Below are 14501 nucleotides of genomic sequence, written 5' to 3'. Positions count from 1 at the left end.
TAGTTTTAAAGGTAATCAGAAAAAGAAAGTCTGACAGCTGGGTTGTCATTATTGTAAGATAATGAAGAAATCTTCAAAATAAAAGCCCCCCATGTCAGTGCATTGCAATGTGTATAATTAATTCTAAAGATGGCCAAAGGCATATTTTATGCCGTTTCAAGAAAAACCTAATATTAATTTGAAGGAAAATACTATATATTTTAAAATAAAATAATAAAAATATTGCATACAACTTGCAGATAGGTTTGTTAATTATATTTCCGGATAATCAAAAAACTAGACTGTGTGAAGTGGAACGTGGAATTTGCTAAGTACTCATTAAAGTGTCTTGGATGGAATACCTATATCTGGCACACAATTTAACACACCTATTAGCCCCATTGCAATAAATTATACCCCAAAAATATCCTAAGAAACAAGTTTCCTTTATTCCTTTGATAGACATCATTATCATACAGTTCATTGCTCTACATCAGTGATACAAGGAAGAACAATAAGTGAACAACCAGCTGAAATAGCTTTTAATCTAAGTTTATCGCAGTAACATAAGATGTTTATCTATCAGATTTTAAAGCTGCCCAGTCCCAGGTTGGTTTTCCTCTTGCCTGGGCAGTTCTTTGCTGCTGGTGAGGCTCTTGGAGCTGGTGGCACATGAGGGGGAGGTAGGACCACCACAACCCCCAGCAAACCCTTTGGTCTGGGGGAAGCTTGATTGGGGCTGGTGGGGTGGTGGTGGTGCTCGTGGGGATGCAGGTGTGTGTGTGCATGTTTATGGTACTCATTTTCTCTGTGGTCACTGCCTTCCATGGAATGGACCTTTTCCTCTGCCAAGGCAGCCTGAAAAATGCACATAAATATATTTTTATTTGTACAGTGCTTATGAAATGGTACAAACAAAATATTCATTTATATTCAATCAAAATATTAATTCAATTTAGTCAGATTTGCACTGGAATATAAGCTTGCATTGCAATGGGTTTTTTCAGTCATAGTCATGAAGTTTCTACTGCTGTAATGCTGTGTCTCTGTCAGTGTGGTTTCACTATGACATCGCAGGGATGGCATTGTTTTGGAAGAATCCTACCTCTGGTTCGAATATTTCACAGTTGACCTGAATGGGGAGTTTGTTCTCAAACAGGCCACCATCCAGAGTTATGTGAGATCCTTTGCAGAAGCCCTTGTGCTACATTATTGTGCAGAAAACAAAATGTAATACATGAAATCATGTTTGGATGAGGAAGTGAAATGACTAAGAATGACGTATGGCCGATGTTTGTTTAGTGCTACTTTCCTCCACTAAATGCCAGTTTGCCACATACAACTCATATTCAACCAGCTGGTTGTAGTTTTTTTGCTATTTCAGAAAATTGGATAAATATTCCATAGACACAATTTAATACTCACTGCAAATTCGCAGTCCATCATTTTACATTGGGTCAAATCAACATCAGGAGTGCCCTTAGCACAGACTGTTTCTTGGATGATGAACTCTACAAAGTAGGCCGGACCCACAACCCACTGTAAAAATAACAGTTGATAAAACATTATGTTTAATAATAATGAGAAAAAGGGACGTATTCTTTTTTCAAGTACTCTTATGATTTATGGTGCAATTTTCTTTCTTCAGCAACATTTTCTGTATGCCGTACCACACAGAATCAGCTCACACTCTTCTCAAAATAATTATAACTCACCAAGTTATCACCCTTCATTTAGAACAAAATAGGTAAATATCAAGGGACATTTTATTATTTCATTCAAAATATTGAAATTAGGCCAGTTTTATTGCAACAATTCTTAAAGGGTTCAGGAGACTCAAAGATCTTGAGAATTCTAAGATCTGTCTGAGGATCTAATGCCTGATCTCACTAGAAGGACAGTTTATTCTTCAGTAAACAACCATGACTGAGCTTGCAGGTACTTTATCCGCCACAAAGAGTCGCTAGTGTGCGACAAAACAATGAAACCCTTGTTGTGTAGTATTTATGGCTGCTCGTAATTTGGTGTGTAGCATCGATGGACAAGGTTTGAAAAACGCTATATTTTCCAGACTACTACATAAAAAAAAAAGTCAACTTAAAGGGCCTGTTTTGCAGACACGGATTCAGTGCAAGGCACCGGGTTGGATGAGATCCGCCCTGAGTACCTCAAGTCTCTGGATGTTGTGGGGCTGTCTTGGTTGACACGCCTGTGCAACATCGCGTGGCGGTCGGGAACAGTGCCTCTGGGATGGCAGACCGGGGTGGTGGTCCCTCTTTTTAAGAAGGGGGACCGGAGGGTGTGTTCCAACTATAGGGGGATCACACTTCTCAGCCTCCCCGGGAAAGTCTATGCCAGGGTTCTGGAGAGGAGAATACGGCCGATAGTAGAACCTCGGATTCAGGAGGAACAGTGTGGTTTTCGTCCGGGCCGTGGAACACTGGACCAGCTTTATACCCTCTACGGGGTGTTGGAGGGTTCATGGGAGTTTGCCCAACCAATCCACATGTGTTTTGTGGATTTGGAGAAGGCATTCGACTGTGTCCCTCGCGGCATCTTGTGGAGGGTGCTTCGGGAATATGGGGTCCTGGGTCCTTTGCTAAGGGCTGTCAGGTCCCTGTACAACCGAAGCAGGAGCTTGGTCCGCATTGCCGGCAGTGCATGTTGGACTCCGGCAGGGCTGCCCTTTGTCACCGGTTCTGTTCATAATTTTTATGGACAGAATTTCTAGGCGCAGCCAGGGGTGGAGGGTGTCAGGTTTGGGGACCACACAATTTCGTCTCTGCTCTTTGCAGATGATGTTGTCGTGTTGGCCCCTTCTAACCAGGACCTTCAGCATGCACTGGGATGGTTTGCAGCCGAGTGTGAAGCGGTGGGGATGAAAATCAGTACTTCCAAATCTGAGGCCATGGTCCTCAGTCGGAAAAGGGTGGCTTGCCCACTTCAGGTTGGTGGAGAGTGCCTGCCTCAAGTGGAGGAGTTTAAGTATCTAGGGGTCTTGTTCACGAGTGAGGGAAGGATGGAACGGGAGATTGACAGACGGATCGGTGCAGCTTCTGCAGTAATGCAGTCGATGTATCGGTCTGTCGTGGTGAAGAAAGAGCTGAGCCGCAAAGCGAAGCTCTCGATTTACCAGTCAATCTACGTTCCTACTCTCACCTATGGTCATGAGCTTTGGATCATGACCGAAAGGACAAGATCCCAGATACAGGCGGCCAAAATTAGCTTTCACCGCAGGGTGGCCGGGCGATCCCTTAGAGATAGGGTGAGAAGCTCGGTCACCCGGGAGGAGCTCAGAGTAGAGCCGATGCTCCTCCACATCGAGAGGGGTCAGCTGAGGTGGCTTGGGCATCTGTTTCGGATGCCTCTGGAACGCCTTCCTGGGAAGGTGTTCTGGTCCCGTCCCACCGGGAGGAGACCCCGGGGAAGACCTAGGACACGCTGGAGGGACTATGTCTCCCGGCTGGCCTGGGAACGCCTCGGTGTCCCCCCGGAAGAGCTAGAGGAAATGTCTGGGGAGAGGGAAGTCTGGGCATCCCTGCTTAGACTGCTGCCCCCGCGACCCGGCCCCGGATAAGCAGAAGATGATGGATGGATGGATGGATTCAGCCTAATCTAGGACCAAAAAAACAAGCTCATTGAAGTTTTCTATTGAACTTGAGTTTCAAGTCCTACACTAGGCTTAATCCGTGTCTATGAAACCAGCCCTAAAACTTTTAAATTCTTTAAGTGTAGTTAAATTTAGCCCTGTGTTGGAGCAGTTATATGGGAAAAACCCTTCAAGCAAGCACATTCACTCATAGTAGCCATATTGTTTTAGCTAGAGTGCTGAAAAATATAGCGTTGAAGGACATGCATACAAAGTTTAATGCAGATTGGTCCAACGGTTCTGGAGGGCTACGTTTTAAAGTAATTGTAAAATTGTATCATTAGTCATTTAAAAAAAAAACATTAAAACCTATTGCATAATATTTTAGTTGTTTATTCGCCTTTTGGGCTATGGATTGAAGAAGTTAAGTATGGGAAGGTCTCAAATTTCTCTCAATGTTGCCAAAACAGGCACAGGAAACCTGCTTTCAGCTTTAATTCATGTTGTTGTTAATAAAAATCTAAAAGTATATAGGATGGATATGACAATGACACAGTTCCTGTACTTACATAAACCTCAGACATTGCAAGCTCCTAAATATTATCTAATCAACTCAGCGACATTATCCCACACAATATCTGTCAATGTATTTCTGTCCATTTCTATCAAGTGCTTATGGTGGAAAAGTTGAAGACTACATACACTTCCAAATGAATATACCTGAAAATAGAAAGAAATTAGCTAACAGACCTGCATGCTAGCCCCTGTTATGTTGAGGAGGGTGAAGTAGTTGGGGAGGTGACTCTTTTGGTTGTATTTCTGGAGGGACAGATTTGCCGTCTCTGCTATGATGGGGTCATCAAGGCGCTCTGCTGTTGGACAGTCTGGACAAGTATCAACGATAACCGTGGCAGGCACTGGACACAAGGTCAAAGGTCCGGGGTCACTACAAGTCATTATTGCAGGTCATCACTACAGGTAAATCAAACCAAAGCTAAAATACAACACTAGGTTATTCAACATTCAACTGACTGATTCAACATTTTTCAGCTGTGGTTATAGTAAATGCGGTGTTGTTCCTGACCTCAAAACATGACCAGGAAAACTGTAATCACCACACACCCTTTACCTTGTTGGATGGTACATTTATAACTGCGGAGTTCCACACTTTTCCCAACGTAGATAGATGCCATACACTGGCCATACACCTGTGGAGTGGTAAGGGAGATGTGTTCACAAATCAGACTCCAGTCTCCAAGTCCTGCCTTTACAGCACTACATGGTAGACTACTCACGGGTACATTAGCTACATTCTTCACTTCGCATTTCTTCCATGGATTCCTACTGATCACATGACATTTTGTCTCCATCACATCTATGGTCAGGTTAAATGTCACCTCTCCTTCCTGGGTAGAGAGATAAAGGCACTTATATGACCAAATGGCTGCTTAGCAAAAACATGCAAGCAGTAGTAATTTGACAGCTTTAACTTTTCACTTAATTTAGATCAGGAAGACTTTAAACTCCTTATTGACCAATATACTACACATATTGTATATTTACAGTATCAAACAGGTGTCTATTAACAGGTGTCTATTAACTTTTTTTAAATTGCTGATAGAAGTGAATAAAACACTTTAAGATAATATAAACACAGGGAACATACAGTGTTATGAATAATAATAACATGGAATGAATACAGAATGATATGAATAATAATGATATAGAATAAATAAAGAATTATATTAACAATAATAACATAAAATAAATACATAATAAAAAATATTATAAATAAATAAATACATAAATAAACAAATAATAATGATAACATGGAATAAATACAGAATATAAATTAATATCTTGGCTGTTTACATGCAGCACCGACTCGATGTGCCAGGGTATGTGTCATATACATACAGATGGGGTAGCAGTGGATAAGTAATAAACTGTAGCAGCAATAACATGTGTAATAGTGTTTGTATGTGTATGTGTGCAGCATCAGTATATGAGTGTGTTCATGTTATATATGAACATGTGTTTGTGTGAGTGTGACTGTATATAGTAAATACTAAAGGGGTGCAGAAAGGGAGATTAATGTAAGAATAAGAATTAATCACATGCAGAGCAAAGAATATGCTGTTGTGCTTAGTAAAAACAGAAATTACACAACTGTTCACTGTATTTTATACTTTCCTCACTCTCTTTTCTGTAAAGTCTCTGCTCAAAATACAGCAAAAGAAAAGTGTTGAACTGTTCTATACGCTCAATCAGCTAATAACCCACATAAATTGAAAACCCTAATGTTAAACAAGAAGAGACGTGCACTTCATTACAGCAGTTGATTAGACTCACCCCTGTCTGCTGGCTGATATCATAGACTCTGTTGAGGCTGAGGATGAATCCTTTGGTGAGGTCAGCGTTGATCTGGTCCAGGCCTTCCTCTGCCGCCCTCAGAACCTCTGGGCTTTGGCAGCCCACTGGGGGCTCCACCGGGGAGGGGCTGCCCCCCTGCCAACACACAAACAGGGCCAGCAGCCACACACAGACCCACATCCTTACTCTACGCACCACCCGGCGTTAGCGGAAACAAGGCTTAAAGCCCTGTGTTAGCCGTGTACTGTTCACCGGCTCAGAAGGGCAGGAAGAGACGTAGTTAAAGCCCCTGCTGGGAGACATGAGTGAACTTTCCCCTGTTTTCCCCATGCAGAGGACATGTAAACAAAGATCTATCTGCTGTTGACCAATTGCTGTGTATATTTAAACATTGAGTGAGGGGGTGTTTGTGGTAATAGTGATGCAATGGGTTTGATGTGGAAAAAGAAAAAAATATTTACCTTCATTCAAAGAGGGGGTGGCGGTCGTGAAGCAGTGAGTATAGAGAGACAGGCAGCTAACTTCATTCCTTATCACTCACCCACCTACCTGCCTATCAAATATCCACCTATACCACCAAATGTCCATTCTAACATCACCTTGCTGGATTGTGGAGAGTTGTCACAGCAGCTCACTTAGCTTCATGGATAATCAATTGTACATACTGATCCTTTAAGTAACGCATGTTTATGTTGGGGTGGCTGAGTCAACTTCTCCACTTTTCTGAGAATTTTTCTGTAGCATTAATGGCAACAGGCAGCATCTGTGTCTGCCTAGCTAGCTAGTTAGCTTTATGTCTATTGTCAGTAGTTTACTTAGATATATATGTATAATTGGTACATATCCACCAAATTGCCCCAATACCAAATTTGCACAAAGTGTCTTTCACTTAGCAGCAATAGCTACAGTATATATATTTTGTACCTGCCTACCAAATAGCCACCAATAACAAATATACAAAAAATGTATTTCATAACTACACACATAACCAACTTATCTGGATATGGAAGAGTTGGTTTGAATGTAAACTGTTGTTGCTTAAATTCTGCATACTTATCCCTTAAGTAACACGTGTTTATATTTGGCAAGCTGCTTCTCCACATTTCTTAGAATTTGGCTGTATCATTTATGGCTACAGACAGTATCAGTGGCTGTCTAGCTAGCTCAGTATTTCTCAACCCTGGTCCTGGGCGCCCTCCTCCCCTGCATATTTAAGATCTCCAGGTGATATCTGGGATCACTAACACCAGATTTCAACATAGCACCTCTTTCAGCTCTTGGAATGCCCTCTCGGTTGTCTCAGTTCACCACACCCTGTTAGGGCTTGAGTCCTTTGTGAGGTCTGTAGAAGAGATGGCAAATTTAGGCATGAAGTGCAAATAGAAAGTGGCCAATCACAAAAAGGATTTCACCTGCTGATTTATCAGCGGGTGGGGCCATTCCAGAATGGCTTGGATCTTGTGCTCCTGAGGCTTCACGTTTCCTCATCTGATCATGAAGCCCTGGTACTCCCAAGGTAGTCTATCAGGTTGTCCATCCTGGGCATGGGATACCCACCAATTTAGTTTTACGTTACAAAACCTTACCATTCCAATGGCTTGGGCACCAGGAGAAGCAGGCTGGACCACTTGCTGTGAGACACCTCCACTGTTCCCACCTCCCACATTGTCCATCTCCTACTCGCTGCACTTCTGGGATCCTGTAGGGGTATACATTCACCTTCTTTCTCTGAGGGAGCTGAGGGAGACCCTTGGGCAGTGACAAAATGCCTTCCAGACCTTGGAGATGAATTGTGGTCCCCTGTCAGAGACAATGTCCTCTGGGATTCCGTAGAGGTGGAACACCTGTTGGAATAAACATTCCGCCATTTCCATGGCATTGGAGAGCTGGGGTAAAGGGATTAAGTGAGACAATTTTGAGAATCTGTCTATGGCTTCCAGAATGGTAGTGGAACCTGCAGAAACAGGAAAGTCAGTTAGGAAGTCAAGGGCAATGTGGGACCAGGGTCTTTGCAGAGTGGGCAGGGGATGATGCTTACCTGCTGGCAGCTGGCGAGCACTCTTGGGTTGGGCACGCAGACCAAATGAAAAGATGCTGGAAGAATGCTTGATGCCATCTGTCAAGCATGGCCGAGGTAATGTGATGGTCTGTGGGTGCTTTGGTGGTGGTATAATGGGAGATTTGTACAGGGTAAAAGGGTTCTAAAAGAAGGAAAGCTGTAAGCTTCATTTTGCAACGCCATTCTATACCCTGTGGATGGTTCTTGATTGGAACCAACAGGACAATGACCCAAAGCACAGCTCCAAACTATGCAAGAATTATTTAGGGAAGAAGCAGTCAGATGGTATTCTGTTGATAATAGAGTGGCCAGCTCAGTCGTTGGATCTCAACCCTGTTTAGATGTTGTGGGAGCAGCATGACCATATGGTACGTGAGAAGTGCCCATCAAGACATTTCAACTTGTGTGAGGTGCTTCAGGAAGCATGGGGTGAAATCTCTTCAGATTACCTCAACAGATTGATAACTAGAATGCCAAAGGACAGCAAGGCTGTAATTGCTACAAATGGAGGATTCTTGGACGAAAGTAAATTTCACAATTATTTCAATTAAAAATCATTATTTCTAACCTTGTCAATGACTTCCTTTTCATTTTACTACATTTCCTATTGAAACTCATTTCATATACAGGTGCTGGTTATAAAATTAGAATATCATCAAAAAGTTGATTTATTTGAGTTATTCCATTCAAAAAGTGAAACTTGTATATTATATTCATTCATTACACACAGACTGATATATTTCAAATATTTATTTCTTTTAATTGTGATGATTATAACTGACAACTAATGAAAATCCCAAATTCAGTATCTCTGAAAATTAGAATATTACTTAAGACCAATACAAAAAAAGGATTTTTAGAAATGTTGGCCAACTGAAAAGTATGAACATGAAAAGTATGAGCATGTACAGCACTCAATACTTAGTTGGGGCTCCTTTTGCCTGAATTACTGCAGCAATGCGGCTTGGCATGGAGTCGATCAGTCTGTGGCACTGCTCAGGTGTTATGAGAGCCCAAGTTGCTCTGATAGTGGCCTTCAGCTCTCCTGCATTTTTGGGTCTGGTTTATCGCATCTTCCTCTTCACAATACCCCATAGATGTTCTATAGGGTTAAGGTCAGGCGAGTTTGCTGGCCAATTAAGAACAGGGATACCATGGTCCTTAAACCAGGGACTGGTAGCTTTGGCACTGTGTGCAGGTGCCAAGTCCTGTTGGAAAATGAAATCTGCATCTCCATAAAGTTGGTCAGCAGCAGGAAGCATGAAGTGCTCTAAAACTTCCTGGTAGACGGCTGCGTTGACCTTGGACCTCAGAAAACACAGTGGACCAACACCAGCAGATGACATAGCACCCCAAACCATCACTGACTGGGGAAACTTTACACTGGACTTCAAGCAACTTGGTTTCTGTGCCTCTCCTCTCTTCCTTCAGACTCTGGGACCTTGATTTCCAAAGGAAATGCAAAATGTATTTTCATCAGAGAACATAACTCAGCAGCAGTCCAGTCCTTTTTGTCTTTAGCCCAGCCGAGACGCTTCTGACGCTGTGTCTTGTTCAAGAGTGGCTTGACACAAGGAATGCGACAGCTGAAACCCATGTCTTGCATATGTCTGTGCGTGGTGGTTCTTGAAGCACTGACTCCAGCTGTAGTCCACTCTTTGTGAATCTCCCCCACATTTTTGAATGGGTTTTGTTTCACAATCCTCTCCAGGGTGCGGTTATCCCTATTGCTTGTACACTTTTTTCTACCACATCCTTTCCTTCCCTTCGCCTCTCTATTAATGTGCTTGGAGACAGCCTCTTTAGCTATGACCTTTTGTGTCTTGCCCTCCTTGTGCAAGGTGTCAATGGTCGTCTTTTGGACAGCTGTCAAGTCAGCAGTCTTCCCCATGATTGTGTTGCCTACATAACTAGACTGAGAGACCATTTAAAGCCCTTTGCAGGTGTTTTGGGTTAATTAGCTGATTAGAGTGTGGCACCAGGTGTCTTCAATATTGAACCTTTTCACAAAATTCACATTTTCTGAGATACTGAATTTGGGGTTTTCATTAGTTGTCAGTTATAATCATCAAAATTTTAAGAAATAAACACTTGAAGTGTATCAGTCTGTGTAGAATGAATGTATACATTATACAAGTTTCACTTTTTGAATGGAATTACTGAAATAAATTGATAACATTCAATGAAATTTGATGATATTCAAAAAGTTGATTTTATGACCAGCACCTGTATGCATTCATGGAAAACAAGAAAAATTCTATGTTAACCCAAACTTTGGAACGATATTGTATAGAGTAGGTAGTGGGTATAGAAAGTCACTACCACCTTTCAAAATGTTTGCCTTCTATTGAAACACAGCCTGAAATGAAAACACATGAAATCTTACTTTTTCCAGCTTTATTTACATACCCACAACATCCAACTGAAAGGAACATTTTTTAAATCTCTCAAAAAACTAAAACAGTAAAATACCTTATCTGGATAAGTGAACACTCCCCTTTAGAATTGCAATTTGTAAATTTGCTCAGGTATAACCAACCACCTACCAGATCACAAATCCAGCTTTTTGGCTTCCAACTGTAAAGAATTGTAATGATTTTGATCAATTCAGAAAAAAAGCAAATGCTCATAGGGACTCGACTGCTAAGTAGTGCAATTCAAAGAAAATAATCCATTATGGGCAGAAAGGTACTTTCTAACGATCTATAACATAAAGTTGTGAAAGGTTAGGAGATGGATATAAAAAGATAACAAAGGCTTTGTCTAAGAAAATGTGTGTAGACTGCATTTTCTGGTTTGTTTTGGTTTTTAAGCTGTATATGATGTTATACAATGTGCTAGAGGATGCTATGCTTGGTAGCTTGCTTACTCATTTCATTTGACACTGTAGATCATAGAACACTTCTAGATTGGGTGGAAAATTGTGTAGGACTCTCCAGGACAGTCCTTGATTGATTCAGATCTTATCTAGATGGCTGGAGTTACTTTGTCACCATTGGTAATCATGAATCTGATAGGTTGGCTATGACATGCGGAGATCCCCAGGGATCAATTCTCGGACCGCTTCTGTTCAATCTCTATATGCTACCTCTGGGCCAAATTCTACAGAACAACAACATTAACTACCACAGCTATGCTGATGATACTCAAATATATATGGCTCTCGAACCGTATGACAACAGCTCAATAGACTCTCTGTGTCACTGTATAGACCAAATAAATACCTGGATGAACCAACATTGTCTACAATTAAACCAAGATAAAATTATGAACCCCTCCATGAACTGCCACCTTAATGTGGTGGAGGGGTTGGGGCCCGGGGTTGGGGCTCGTACGCGAGCACCTGGTGGCCGGGCCTTTCCCCATGGGGCCCGGCCGGGCTCAGCCCGAAGGAGCGACATGGGGCTGCCTTCCCGTGGGCTCACCACCTGCAGGAGGGACCATAAGGGGCCGGTGCGGAGAGGATAGGGCGGCAGTCGAAGGCGGGGGCCTAGACAACCCCGATCCCTGCACACGGAAACTAGCTCTAGGGACGTGGAACGTCACCTCGCTGGCAGGGAAGGAGCCTGAGATCGTGCGTGAGGTTGAGAGGTTCCGACTAGAGGTAGTCGGGATCACCTCTACGCACAAATTGGGCTCTGGAACCACACTCCTTGAGAGAGGATGGACTCTTCACCACTCTGGAGTTGCCCATGGTGAGAGGAGGCGGGCTGGTGTGGGTTTGCTTATAGCTTCCCAGCTCTGCCACCATGTGTTGGAGTTTACCCTGGTGAACGAGAGGGTCGTTTCCCTGCGCCTACGAGTCGGGGATAGGTCTCTCACTGTTGTTTGTGCCTACGGGCCGAAAGGCAGTGTAGAGTACCCGACCTTCTTGGAGTCTCTGGGAGGGGTGCAGGAAAGTGCTCTGACTGGGGACTCTATCGTTCTACTGGGGGACTTCAACGCCCACGTGGGAAACGACAGTGACACCTGGAGGGGCGTGATTGGGAGGAACGGCCCCCCTGATCTGAACCCGAGCAGTGTTCAGTTATTGGACTTCTGTGCTAGTCACAGTTTTTCCATAACGAACACCATGTTCAAGCATAAGGGTGTCCATCAGTGCACGTGGGCACCAGGACACCCTAGGCCGTAGGTCGATGATCGACTTTGTTGTCGTTTCATCTGACCTGCGGCCGTATGTCTTGGACACTCGGGTGAAGAGAGGGGCGGAGCTGTCAACTGATCACCACCTGGTAGTGAGTTGGATCTGATGGCGGGGGAGGAAGCTGGACAGACTCGGCAGGCCCAAGCGTACTGTAAGGGTCTGCTGGGAACGTCTGGCCGAGTCTCCTGTCAGAGAGATCTTTAACTACCACCTCCAGCAGAGCTTCGACTGGATCCCGAGGGAGGCTGGAGATATTGAGTCCGAGTGGACCATGTTCTCCACTGCCATTGTCGAAGTGGCCGCTCTGAGCTGTGGCCGTAAGGTCTTCGGTGCCTGTCGAGGCGGCAATCCCCGAACCCGGTGGTGGACACTGGAAGTAAGGGATGCTGTCAAGCTGAAGAAGGAGTCCTATCAGGCCTGGTTGGCTTGTGGGACTCCTGAGGCAGCTGACGGGTACCGGCAGGCCAAAGCGGACTGCAGCCCGGATGGTTGTGGAGACAAAAACTCGGGCCTGGGAGGAGTTCGGTGAGGCCATGGAGAAGGACTATCGGCTGGCCTCGAAGAGATTCTGGCCTCAGGAGAGGGAAACAGTGCCCTACCAACGCTGTTTACAGTAGAGGTGGGCAGCTGTTGACCTCAACTGGGGATGTCGTCGGGCGGTGGAAGGAGTACTTCGAGGATCTCCTCAATCCTGCCGTCACGTCTTCTATTGAGGAAGCAGAGGATGAGGGCTCAGAGGTGGACTCGTCCATCACCCGGGCTGAAGTCACAGAGGTAGTCAAGAAACTCCTCGGTGGCAAGGCACCGGGGTGGATGAGATCCGCCCTGAGTACCTCAAGTCTCTGGATGTTGTGGGGCTGTCTTGGCTGACACGCCTGTGCAACATCGCGTGGCGGTCAGGGACAGTGCCTCTGGGATGGCAGACCGGGGTGGTGGTCCCTCTTTTTAAGAAGGGGAACCGGAGGGTGTGTTCCAACTATAGGGGGATCACACTTCTCAGCCTCCCCGGGAAAGTCTATGCCAGGGTACTGGAGAGGAGAATAAGGCCGATAGTAGAAGCTCGGATTCAGGAGGAACAGTGTGGTTTTCGTCCGGGCCGTGGAACACTATACCCAGCTACGGGGTGCTGGAGAGCTCATGGGAGTTTGCCCAACCAATCCACATGTGTTTTGTGGATTTGGAGAAGGCATTCGACTGTGTCCCTCGCGGCATCCTGTGGAGAGTGCTTCGGGAATATGGGGTCCTGGGTCCTTTGCTAAGGGCTGTCAGGTCCCTGTACGACTGAAGCAGGAGCTTGGTCCGCATTGCCGGCAGTAAGTCAGACTTGTTCCCAGTGCATGTTGGACTCTGGCAGGGCTGCCCTTTGTCGCCATTTCTGTTCGTAATTTTTATGGACAGAATTTCTAGGCGCAGGCCGGAGGGTGTCAGGTTTGGGGACCACACGATTTTGTCTCTGCTCTTTGCGGATGATGTTGTCGTGTTGGCCCCTTCAAACCTTCAGCATGCACTGGGACGGTTTGCAGCCGAGTGTGAAGCAGTGGGGATGAGAATCAGTACCTCCAAATCCGAGGCCATGGTCCTCAGTCGGAAAAGGGTGGCTTGCCCACTTCAGATTGGTGGAGAGTGCCTGCCTCAAGTGGAGGAGTTTAAGTATTTAGGGGTCTTGTTCACGAGTGAGGGAAGGATGGAACGGGAGATTGACAGACGGATCGGTGTTGCATCTCAGAGCAAAAACCATGGTCCACAGAGAGCTTCCAAAGCATCTCATTGTTGAAAGAGATCAGTCGGGAGAAGGGTACAAAATAATTTCCAAAGCGGGACAAAGGTACCTTTCTCACAATTATAGTGTTTACATCTACTGTGAATATTCTTTGTGACACAGTGTGTTATTTGTCACCCAGTACACAAGCAATGATTACTATGAAGTCAACTGCTTCAGTGCCAAAGTAAATCTTTAATTGAGAACATATATTTCTATTTTTCAGAACATGTCCAAAATGAGTTTCCCCACATTGGAGATCCAGAGATAAAAAGCCTGTATAGCACAAAAGCTACGTGATGTCCAACATACCAATGAGAAGAGCTAGGTAAAATTATTAATGTTTTGGATTGAAAATGTAACAGTAACATAATTAGTTGAATTGAGATTAAAACTACTTAATGTATTTGTTTTATTGTGTTTCAAAACAGCGACAAGAACCAGCACTACCAGATAAACTAATGGATCCCTATCACTATATTGCTTCACATGTACTTTACACATGCACATTTACAACAATATCATACACATTTGCAATAACATTAAATTATTCTAATAAACGTACCTGAAAGTACTTGGACTGTTGTTTTTATTAATG

General features: G+C 44.2%; 1 protein-coding gene across 2 annotated transcripts; it reads right to left on the bottom strand.

The window, feature by feature from the left end:
* Positions 1-406: 406 nt before the first annotated feature.
* Positions 407-6215, bottom strand: LOC105007955 (fetuin-B-like). 2 transcript variants are annotated; one of them, XM_029121499.2, is made up of 7 exons: positions 5921-6215; positions 4864-4974; positions 4698-4776; positions 4319-4485; positions 1405-1518; positions 1085-1183; positions 407-837 (listed from the first exon to the last, which is right to left on the bottom strand). In XM_029121499.2, the coding sequence occupies exons 1-7, from the start codon at positions 6119-6121 to the stop codon at positions 562-564; spliced, it is 1047 nt and encodes a 348-aa protein (XP_028977332.1). In that variant the 5' UTR covers positions 6122-6215; the 3' UTR covers positions 407-561. The 2 variants fall into 2 exon arrangements, with proteins under 2 accessions (XP_028977332.1, XP_028977333.1); XM_029121500.2 differs by lacking the exon at positions 1405-1518 and having other exon boundaries at positions 409-837; positions 5921-6214.
* Positions 6216-14501: the final 8286 nt, after the last annotated feature.

The sequence above is a fragment of the Esox lucius genome, chromosome 8 (genome assembly GCF_011004845.1).
Source record: "Esox lucius isolate fEsoLuc1 chromosome 8, fEsoLuc1.pri, whole genome shotgun sequence".
In the NCBI taxonomy this organism is placed as follows: domain Eukaryota; kingdom Metazoa; phylum Chordata; class Actinopteri; order Esociformes; family Esocidae; genus Esox; species Esox lucius.
This window is presented reverse-complemented; position numbering and strand designations above follow the sequence as displayed.